This window comes from Bubalus kerabau, chromosome 19 (assembly GCF_029407905.1).
Source record: "Bubalus kerabau isolate K-KA32 ecotype Philippines breed swamp buffalo chromosome 19, PCC_UOA_SB_1v2, whole genome shotgun sequence".
NCBI lineage: Eukaryota > Metazoa > Chordata > Mammalia > Artiodactyla > Bovidae > Bubalus > Bubalus kerabau.
Genome location: NC_073642.1, coordinates 28,956,137 through 28,968,015, shown reverse-complemented (window position 1 = coordinate 28,968,015; position 11,879 = coordinate 28,956,137). Strand labels below are relative to the sequence as shown.

At 46.0% G+C, this 11,879-nt stretch overlaps 1 protein-coding gene across 2 annotated transcripts in view; it reads left to right on the top strand.

Annotated features, from left to right (window-relative positions):
• The first annotated feature begins 8,450 nt into the window (after positions 1-8,450).
• The window catches only part of ENTREP2 (endosomal transmembrane epsin interactor 2), a 238,824-nt gene continuing 235,395 nt past the window's right edge, over positions 8,451-11,879 (top strand). For both annotated transcript variants that reach the window (XM_055555846.1, XM_055555845.1), the window contains exon 1: positions 8,451-8,669. In XM_055555846.1, coding sequence (XP_055411821.1) covers positions 8,451-8,669 — 219 coding nt within the window. The remainder of the gene's footprint in view (positions 8,670-11,879) is intronic.

Here is an 11,879-nt window from a genome sequence, read left to right as displayed (position 1 = left end):
TGAACCCTCACCCCTTGCAGTAGAAGCACAGAGTCTTAATCACTGGACCACCAGGAAAGTCCCTATTTATATTCTTTTTTTTTTTCATTTTTTTAATTGACGTATAGCTGATTTACAATGTTGTGTTAATATATACTGTACAGTGACTCAGTTATACACATATTCTTTTTTAATATTCTTTTCCATTATGGTTTATCATAGAACATTTTTCCTTGTTTGTTTTATAATTAATTAAATAATTTTTGGTGTTTGTTGCTGTGCATGGGCTTTTCTCTAGCTGTGGCAAGCAGGGTCTATACCCTAGTTGTGGCATGTGTGCTTCTCATTGTGGTGGTTTCTCTTATTGCAGAGCACGGGCTTCAATAGTTGAAGCATAAGAGCTCGACAGTTGGGGCGCATGGACCCAGCTGCTCCGAGGCATACGGGATCCTCCCAGACCAGAAACTGAACCTGTGTCCCCCTCATTGGCAGGCAGACTCTTCACCACTGAACCACCAGGGAAGCCCTGACCATTTTTAAGTGTGTAATTCTGTGGCATTAAGTACATGCACATTGTTGTACAACCATCACCACCATCTATCTGCAGAATTTTTCCATCTTCCCTAATTGATATTCTGCCCCCATTAAACACTAACTCATTTCTCTTCCCCCCATTTCCTGGCAACCACTGTTCCACTTTTTGTCTCTGTAAATCTGACTACTCTAGGCACCTCATATAAGTGGAGTCAGGGAATATTTGTGTCTTTCTTGACTGGCTTATTTCACTCAGCATGATGTCCTCAAGGTTCAGGAGACAGTTGGACAGATATCTCTTTAAGTCCCTGCCTTCAATTCTTTTTGGTGTATACTTGGAATTGCTAGGTACAGTAACTTTACAATTAATTTTTTGACATATCTCCATACTGTTTTCCACAGTGGCTGCACCATTTTACATTCCTATCAGCAGTGCACAAGGATTTCAATTTCTTCATATTCTCACCAATGCTTGGCTATTTTATTTTTGTTTTCTTTTGGATAATAGCCATTCTAACGCATGCCAAGTAGTACCACATTGCGGTTTTGATTTGCATTTTTCTAATTAGTGATGTTGAACATCTTTTCATGTGATAATTGGCCATTTATACATTTTCTTTGGAGAAATACTTAGTTTGGTCATTTCTCCATTTAAAAATTGAGTTGTCTTTTTGCTTTTGAATTGTGGGAGTTCTTTATATATCCTGGATATTAAATCCTTATTGGCTATATATTAATCATTTGCAAATATTTTCTCCCATTCTATAGTTTGTCTTTTTACTTTCTTGAAAGTATCCTTTGATGAACAAAAATTTTGAAGTACAATTTAATCTAGTTTTCCTTTTATTCCTCACAGTTTTGTTGTCATAGCTAAGAATCTAGAGCCAAATCCAAGGTCATAAATATTTATACTTACATTTTCTTCTTAGAGTTTTATGACTTTCACTCATATTTAGGTCTTTGATCCATTTTGTGTTAATTTTCATATATGGTGTGAGACTGGGGTCCAATGTCTTTATTTTGCATATGAAAATCTAGTTGTCTCAGCCCCATCTGTTGAAGAGACTATTTATACACTGGATGACGGTCCTGTCAAAACTCAACTGGTGTTAGGTAGATGAATTTACTTCTGGACCCTCAATTCTATTCCAATGGTCTGTCTATCCTTATGCATCTACCACAATGCTTTGATTACTGTAGCTTTGTAGTAAGTTTTGAAATCTGAAAGTGTGAGTTTTCCAACTCCATTCTTCTTTTTCAAGACTGCTTGGCTATTTGGGGCCCACTGCAATTCCAGAAAAATTTGAGGATTGGCTTTTCCATTTTTGCAAAAAAGTCTGAGTTTTCACAGGTATCACATTGAATTTATAGAGTGTTTTGTCTACTTATATCTTGATATTAAGACTTCCTATCCACAAACATGGTGTCTTTCCATTTATTCAGGTATACTTTATCTTCTTTCAGCAATTTTCTATAATTTCTGGTATACAAATCTTTCACCTCTTTGGTTAAGTTTATTCCCAGGTGTGTTAGTCTTTTAGCTGTATTGTAAATGGAATTGCTTTATTAATTTTCTTTTCAGGTTATTCTTTGCTGGCAAATAAAAAAGCAATTAACAGTCATGTGTTGATCTTGTATCCTGCAACTTTGCAGAATTTATCATTTCTAGTAGCTTTCCTGTGGATTCTTTGAGGATTTTCTATAAATATATGATAATATCACCTGTGAACAGATAAAGTTTTAATTTGTCCTTTCCAGTTTGTATGTCTCTTCTTTATTTTTCTTGTCTGATTGCTCTGGCCAGAATTTCTAGTACAATGTTGAATAGCAGCGGGGAATATGAACATCATTATCTCATGCCTGATCTTGTGAGAAAGTAGCCAATCTTTCACCACTGAGTATAATGCGATGTGTGGGTTTTTCATAAATGTCCTTTATCATAGTGAGGAAGTTAAAGGAAAGTGAGTCTTTAACATGCTATTTTTAGAAATTAATTTGAGGCCTAGAATAATGTAGTTATTGGTGTTATTTTTCTCCAGAGATGATTTTCAATGGCTTTTGTCAGCTCCTAGAGGCCTGAGCAATGCAAGACTACCTTAGTCCAAACTTCAGGTTTGGGATTTCTGGGCACCTGCAACCAGAGATAAGGTAGGCTTGCTGCTGCTGCTAAGTCACTTCAGTCGTTTCCGACTCTGTGTGACCCCATAGATGGCAGCCCACCAGGACCCCTGTCCCTGGGATTCTCCAGGCAAGAACACTGGGGTGGGTTTCCATTTCCTTCTCCAATGCATGAAAGTGAAAAGTGAAAGTGAAGTCGCTCAGTCATGTCTGACTCTTAGCGACCCCATGGACTGCAGCCTACCAGGCTCTTCCGTCCATGGGGTTTTCCAGGCAAGAGTACTGGAGTGGGGTGCCATTGCCTTCTCCCTTATTATTCAGGCACAGCCATCTGAGAGGCCATCCTAAATCAGGGTACTGGCTTCCTGGATTCCCCCCTCCCCCACCCTGGCCCCCTTGGAGGGACCTGGACTCAAAACTCCTTGTTCTAACCCTCCATGGTTGCCAGAGGCAGAATACAAGGGCTCAGGGCAGAGGCTGCCCAAGTGCTGCATTCACTCTCCTAGGTCTTGGCCTGGTATTCTCTCATTATCTCCCTAATTCTTGGATGTTTTAAAAAAGATATTAAAAAATATTTCATTTGTCTTCTTAGTTGACTTTGGCAGGAGAATCTGCTAGCCTGCTATTCCTGGAAGTGGAGTCTCTACTGATTATTACTTTTCCAGAGGCAGGGACTATGAGATCCAAGTATAACTTTCTTACATCTTATAGGAGATACAAAGGAACAAGCTCGTTCCTTATCCATTTATGCAGAAGTATATTTTGAAAAGAGCAGGAATCTGCAACAAGGGGCCTGTAAGGGAGGCATTAGTGTTACTTATCTACCCTTGGCCCAAGCAGGCATGATTGCATTTCACAAAAAGCTCAGCCACCTTCTTTGCTTATGAGCAATGGTCTCACAATACTATAAAGCTACAGTACTCAAATCAGCATGGCACTGGCACAAAAACAGGTGTGTGGATCAATGGAACAGAACAGAGAGTCCAGAAATAAAGCCACATACCTATGGTCAATTATTAATTAATTTATTTTTTGGTCATGCTGTGCTGCATGTGGGATATTAGTTCTCCAACCAGGGATTGAACCTGTGCTCCTTGCATTGGGAGTGTGGAGTCTAGACCACTGGACCTCCAGGGAACTCCTCCTATGGTCAATTAATCTTCAACAAAGGAGGCAAGACTATACAGTGGAGAAAAGACATTCTTGATGAAGTCAGATCACACCTTTCTGCCATACACAAAAACAAACTCAAAATGGTTTAAAGACTTAAGTATAGGACAAGATACCAGAAAACTCCTAGAAGAGCACACAGGCAAACAGTCTCTGACATAAATCATACCAGTCTTTTCTTAGGTCAGTCTTCCAAGGCAACAAAAATAAAAGCAAAAGTAAACAAATGAGACTTAATCAAACAAAGCTTTTACATAGCAAAAGAAACCATAAACATAAAGACAACCTATGGGCTGGGGGAAAATATTTGCAAATTATGCAACCAATAAGGGCTAAATTTCCAAAATATACAAACAGCTCATAGAACTCAAAAAAAAAAAAAAAAAATCAAACAACCCAATTGAAAAATGAGCAGAAGACCTAAACAGACATTTCTCCAAAGAAGACATACAGATGGCCAACAGACATATGAACAGATATTCAACATCATGAATTATTAGAGAAATACATATCAACACTACAATGAAGTACCATCTCACTCTGGTCAGAATGGCCATTGTTAAAAGTGTACAAATAATAAATGCTGGAGAGAGTGTGGAGAAGAGGAAACCCTCCTAAACTCTAGATGGGAATGCAAATTGGTGCTGCCACTATGGAAAGCAGTAGGAAGGATCCTCAAAAAACTAAAAGGGTTGCCATATGATCTAGCAACCCTATTCCTGGGCATATACACAGAAAAAATTATAATTCAAAGAGACAGATGCATCTCTATGTTCGTAGCAACACTATTGACAATAGCCAAGGCATGGACGCAACCTAAATGTCCACTGACAAATGAATGGATAAAGGAGATGTGGTGCATATATACAATGGAATATTACTCAGCCATTAAAAAGAATGCAATAATGTCATTTTCAGCAACATGAATGAACCAAGAGATTATCATACTAAATGAAGTAAATCAGAAAGAAAAAGGCAAATACCATATAATATAATATCACTTTTATATGGAACCTAAAATATGACACAAATCATCATATCTATGAAACAGAAACATATTCACAGACATAGAGAACAGACTTATGGTTGACAAGTGGGGAGGTGGGAGAGGAGTTTGGGATTAGCAGAGACAAAGTATTATATATAGAATGGGTAAACAACCAGGTTCTACTGTACAGCACAAGAAACCATATTCAATATCCTGTGATAAACCATAGTCAAAAAGAATATGAAAAAGAATACATATATATACAACTGAGTTACTTTGCTGCAGAAATTAACGCAACATTGTAAATCAAGTATACTTTGATAAAATTTTTAAAAAAGAAAAATGGTCTCAGTCTATTAGTCTCATCTGATTTAGGGAAAAGAAAAAGTTGCTATATGGTCATTCCAGGGGTCTCCAGGAATCTCCCACAATACAAGGACGTGTATTATTACAGCCTTTCATAAAAGAAAAACAGTGAAGAGCAAAGAGGGTCAATGAGCTGGCAGTCTTACCCTCCCTACCTCCTTCCCCCTCCTATCTTTATGATTCGCTTCTAGGAAATTGACTCCTTTTAATTATTTACTGGATTTAATACAATAAAATTTTAAGATTTTCTAAAACACAGAATTGATGTTTTTATTTTTTGGCTGCACCTCACGGCATGTGGGATCATAGTTCCCCAATCAGAGGTGGAACTCACACACCCTGCATTGGCAGCATGGAGTCTTAACCACTGGTCATTCAGGGATATCCTAGAATTAATTTTTAGAAGAGCAAAAAGTAATTTTAATTTCTTGACAGTCTCTCCCTCTGATCAAATTTTACTAAGGAGGTAGATCTCTCTCCTGACCCACCTACAGCAAAATTCCCTGCCGAGCTGCCTGGAGCTTTTCCCATGTCATTTATAAACAGAAGGATTTATATACATTCTGGAAGCACATCTAATATGTAGATGGGAGTTCACTGGAGGTTTCCGGCATTTGGTGATTCTTCCCACGGTGTGCCAACTGGCAGCCCCTATATTTCTAGTCCATGTTTAATTCATCACTGACACCTCCCATACACCTCTGAAATCCATCCAATTCTCGCTATCACCACCATCTCCACCCTAATCCAAAACACCGTCTCCTCTTGCCTAGATGGCAGCAACAGCATCTCACTTCTCCACATTTCCTTGGGCATCCCACAGTCCATTTTCCATACTGTGGTCAGAAAGCTCTTTCCAAAGCTCCTTATTATCTTTTTTTTTGGCACCATGTAGAATTCTCCGTAACATTGAACATATTTGCAGTTGGCTTTGGAGCTGCTGCTGCTGCTAAGTCGCTGCAGTTGTGTCCAACTCTGTGTGACCTCACAGACGGCAGCCCACTAGACTCCCCCGTCCCTGAGATTCTCCAGCCAAGAACACTGGAGTGGATTGCCATTTCCTTCTCCAATGCATGAAGGTGAAAAGTGAAAGTGAAGTCGCCCAGTCCTGTCGGACTCTTCCCAATCCCATGGACTGTAGCCTACCAGGCTCTTCCGTCCATTGGATTTTCCAGGCAAGAGTACTGGAGTTGGTTGCCATTTCCTTCTCCATGGCCTTGGAGCAATTACCCACATATTGCTGGTTCCCCCACTAACCTGAAAGTTCCCTGAGCACAGGAAGCTTGTCTGCTCATCCTTATTTCCTCAGTGTGTGGCACACTGTGGGTGTTCAACATATTTTTTGAATACCACATAATGTCAATCAACTATGTAACTTATTTGTTATGCTTGTCTGTTTTCCACCTTTCACCAGAAAGGCAGGGAGTTGGCTGTTTCATTCATCCATGTTCTCTCTTTTTTAAAGTTTATTTATTTTTAATTGGAGGATAATTACAATATTATGTTGGTTTCTGCCATACATCAACATGAATCAGCCAGAGGAATACCCAACATGAATACCCATGTTCTCTGAGAGCCTAACGCGGACAGGTGCTTAGACGGTTCTTTGTGAACTTTGTTGAAGAAATGAATAAATGAATGAAAGACTGAGGTGACTGCAGTGAGAACCTAACTTCCAAGCAGTCCAGGATCTTGATGCTATAATTCCAAGCCCTTAAAAAGTGCTGCCCTGTGCATTTCTAGGTAATGTCTCCAAAAAATTTGTATTTGTACTCCAGAGCTCAGAAAGATGCCTGCCAGAAGCTCATCCTGTTACAGACAGGACTGGAGGAGAAGCAGCTCTGGCCAGAGGCCAGCATTCTGAGGTCAGCCACTCCATCTGTGGAATCCCCACCCCTGTGCATCCCTGGGCCGTCCGGTTAAATTGGAAAATAAATCCCATGCCTGCTAAGGTGTTGGCTGATAAAGGTTTGAGCTACTGGCCATTCCAGAGGAATTTGCATTTTAATAGAGGCTCGTCAGCCCCAAAGGAATCTATATCTCTAAAGGTGTAATTTCCACCACCAGCAACTGAGATATTTGGGGGCGAGATTGCAGCGTTTCTGATCCAAATCCAACAGGAAACTCCCTCAGTCCCGCCTTGAGGCTGTGTAAACTGACCCACCATTTCCCGCTATGATTACTATGAACGTAGCCTTTTTGTGCTTGATATCCTCAGACTGCCTGACACTCCTGGGCCTCTCATATGTCAACACAACCCTTTTCAACACTGGCAGTCTTAAAGTGGTCACATCAACGGGGCCGCAAGGTGACTCGTGATAACCTGAACTTCCAAGATTTCTCGGTACCCTAGGAAGCCAACAGTCAGGTATTTAAAACCTAATACTGACAAAAGGGAGAGATGATTTCGTAGGTCCTTTAATGACACTGTTCATCAAAATTCGTTTTGTGCAATTGATTTTCAGCCCCACTTGTATCAAAAGCCCTGCAAACGGAAGGTGGGCAAGAGACATCTGTGAACTAGGGATGTTCTGAATGCCCAGTCCTTCAGGACCGAGTTCTCCGCTTGGCTTGATAAATTCCTGAACTGCAGGAGAGCAGCAGAATCCTGAATCCAGGAATTCCGCATTCGAGAGAGGCTCTCGCCCGCCACGCCTGGGATTAGGCGCTGGGAAGTCACCTCCTCCGCGACCCCCGCCGCCGCGGCGCGCGCTCCTCCCGGGCCAGCCCCAGGCTCGGTAGCGGCTCGGCCGGCCCGCCCCAGCTCCCAGGCCTCTTCCCCGTCGCCGGCCCGGGGCTCCTGCCGCCCTCGCCCTTGACGCGCCCGCGGTTCTCACTCTCCTCCTCGGTGAGGGGCGCGAGCGCCGAGGCCCGACCACGGGGACCGCACCTGCGCCCGCCCGGTCCCGCGCCGCTCGGTCCCGGCTCGTGCTCTGGCCTCGGCCCCGGCCCCGCGCGCGGCGGCAGCAGGGCTCGCGCCCGGGGACAGCGGCGGCGGCGGCGGCTCGAGCCCGCGCCCGGGCCGGGGAGCGCGCGGGGCGGGCGGGAGAGGGCGCAGCGCGGCGCGGCCGGCGGGCGGCCCTGCGGAGCTGCGGCGGCAATGGGCGCGGGCACCGGCAGGGGCTGCGGGCGTCCGGTTCTCCGCCCCGCGCGTCCCGCTCCACGCGCGCGGCCGCCGCAGCCCCCGCGACCCGGGGGGAGGCCGACCCCGTAGTCGGTGCAACTTGCCTCGGACCCTTGGTGAGGAGGGGCGGCGCGCGGGGCCGGGCGCGAGCGGGTGAGGCGTGCAGGCGCGATGCCTCCGGCTGGCGGTCCCCGCGCGCCGCGCCCGGCCGCGCTGCCCCGCAGCCTGTCCCGCCTGCGCGAGTGCCCGGGCCGCTCCCGCATCGTGCTGGCGCTCGGGGCCACGCAGATGGCGCTCGGATGCCTCATCGTGGCCGTCAGCTTCGCCGCTCTGGCGCTTACCACGTCGGCCCGCGTCCGTCACTCCTGCCCCTTCTGGGCCGGCTTCTCGGTGAGTGTCGGCGCGGGGCGCGGGGGCTGCGGGCCGGGGACGAGGGCCCACCACCCGCGGGCGCCGAGTTCGGCGCGCGAGCTGCCGGGCGAGCTGCCACAGCTCGGGGTGCGGCTTAAAACTCGGGCAGGAGAACTCCGGAGACCCGACTCACCGCTTGCCGCCCTGGGAGCGTCGCTTTCCCTTTCCCCTTGCGCTGGTCCCGGAGTTACTTTTTTGCGAAGAGACAAGAGCCCGGGCGCCCTCAAGCACTGCAGGGGCCTTCGGATGAGGGTGGGCGGCGGGGCCGGCTGCTGGGCCCTGAGGCCCCTTGCGCCCAGGGGCCGAGGAACCGCCGGGGAGTGGTGGGGCTCTGGGCGACCCCGAGCGGGGTGGGAGCAGGGTGCGAACCCGGTACGGAGACGCGGCTCCGCGCGGCTGGCCTCCGCGGCTGGAGTCTTCGGCGCAGGGCGCGTGCCGTCGGGTCGCGGGTCAGTCCTGGCGGCGGGAACCGGCCGAACACGCCTTGGCAGCCCACCCTCTCGGTGTACCGTACGTGGCGCGTCCCGCGCGTGGTGGGGATTGATCCGCGAGCGCAGTGGACAGTGCGACTGGGCAGGCGGCCCGCGAGCCGCGTGGCGGGGGGGCGTGTTTAGTGAGCTTCCTCGCTGGGAGGTGACAGATTTTGAGGCTGTTGACCCCAAATTAGAGAGGCCAGTGACTGACAAACCGCCGTAGAAGCAAAGCCACCAGGAAATCCCTTTCAAGGAAGTGGTTGTTTCCAAGAAATAAGGGGGAGGTGGGAGGGAGGCATTTTTTTTTTTTTAATTAAAGTTGTGTTTTCCCTATATTAATAAAGAGTGAGTATATGGAAACAGGAAGGATCTGTGCTGAGCAAATATTCTTTATAAAGAGAAGCCCTTGTTCTGATAACTCTTGACGTCTGTACCTGCATTTGGTTTGCGGTGCCGGAGTATGTTTTATAGGTTTAAACAGTAAATTCGGTGTGCTTTAACTCCCTCTCCAAAAATCCAAACCAAGCCTTTGGAACGAATGTTTGCTATTTGTCCTTGACTTCTGAAATTTAAAAATTCTGTCGATCTCCGCTTTTGTTGTTCTTTTGTAATGGCCTTTGTTCTCCAAGTCAGCTGCAGGCCTTGTAAGATAAGATCGAAGCAGAACCGACTCAGTGACAGCCTGATGGATCCAAGTGTTATGGTTCATCCTAACGGGTGTGTGAATTTCCAGAGCTTATTTCAGACCAGGAGTGAGTCTTGGAGAGCTTCTTAGAACAACAGAGCATGAGTTTCAGGCTCCCAGTGCTCAAAGTAAAGAGATGGGATTTGAAGCAAGACCCAGGAGTCATGATTCAAATGGGGGCCCCTAAATACAGCCTTCAAACACATCTGTGGCTCAGTGTTCAGCATGATTTAATGTGCATTGTTTTCATGTGGTCTGAGTTTGTGTCTGCTGTGGCCCACAGGTGGCAGCTTGGTAAACGAACTGCTCTTGGCTTCTCCATGAGCCAGGTCTTCCTAGCCTTGTGGCTTTGGTTCTTCCAAAGGGCAGAGAGAGAGAGCTGTCTCTTAATAATGAACTTGGAAGGGGAAACAGCCATCAGACATGGTAGAAAAGCTGTTTATGTGAAAAATGTACATTCAGTGTATTTTAGTCTAAAGCATTAAATGAATATGTAAAGCATTAATTCAGCTTGCATTCCCAGGGTTATTCCTTTCCACAACTATAACTTTGTAGTTCAACATCCTGCAATTCAGAGTAATTCCCTACGTGTCTTGTGTGTGCAGACCTGCCTGTAGGCTCTGGGGAGAACAGTGAGCAACATCCTCTGCTTTTATTTTAGAGGTGGTAGATTGTGCCCCGGGTCCACCTCCCACTCTCCCCACCTCCTTACACCTCCTGTCTCATGGGCTTTTTTCAAACTGAATCTGCCACAAGCACCTTTAACTTTTTATTGACCTGAAAATTTTTGCAGAAACTAATGCCTTTGGCCAGTGATTTGTTATGTGAGTATTGAAACACTCCAGTCAATAACATTTGAATAACAAAATACATATTAATGTGTCTCTGGTCAATAATGCGTTAAAATTTTTTCCGAACAGTCTATACCCCTTTGTACAGACAGTGAATGGTTCCAACAATGCTGGGACAGGTCAGCATGTTGTCGCAGCTGTGGGCAGTAACACTGGCCACTTGCCTGCCCACCCACTGTGGAAACCACCTTGCAAGGACATTTTTGTCTTAAGATGGTGACCAGGATGACTGACTTTTCCCAAAAATCTGCTGTGCATGACTTGTGGCTGCCTTTCCTGAAAATGGGTTCTTAAACACTTTCTAGGTCTCTAGGCCTTCTCTGTGGTGTGTCCCTGGTGAAGAACCAATGTAAAAATAACCCTTCTATTTAAGGAAAAACAACAACCAAGAAAACAGCTTAGGTTTATTGAGCATGTACGGTGTGCCAGCTTTTACACTAAGTGTTTTCCCTGCTGTGATAGCACATTTCATCCAAGTGCAGTTCCCTGCACTTGGACTGGACCTCTGACTGGCCTTAGCTAGCGGGGTGCTGCAGAACTGAGGCTGTGTCAGGGCTAGACCTACACCCTGAGAAGTCTTGGCAGCTTGTGCAGAGTGCACCGAGGGGGAGCTGGATTAAGGAACTTGCTGTATCAGTTGGGGCTCTCCAGAGAAACAGAGCCAATATACACACATATCAGCAAGCTGGAGACCCTGGCATGTTGCTGGTGTCATTCAGTCCAAGTCTAGAAGACCAGAAACTGGAGGGCTAGTGATGTGGTCCCCATTCTGGCCCCAAAGGCTGAGGACCAGTGGTGCTGATGTCCAAGGCAGGAGAAGGTGGGTGTCCCAGCTCAGAGACCATGAATTTGCCCTAGATCTGCCTCTCTTGTCTTGTTCAGGCCCTCGCTGGGTTAAATGAGGCCCATCTACATGGATAAAGGTGACCTTCTTTACTCAGTGTCCTGATGCAATGCTAATCTCTTATAGAGACATCCCCCTTGTTGTGACATACCTCAAAAGAATGTTGTCATGTCTGTCTGGGCATCCCTCAGTCAAATGGGCACATAAAATGAAATTTCATGTCTACCCAAGGTCACACATGGCCAGTGTCAGATTTGCACTTAGTTGCTCTGACTTGAGGCCACAGCTCTAGCCATAAGACTTTAATTGTCCACCCCCAACCCCAAGCTGGGGACG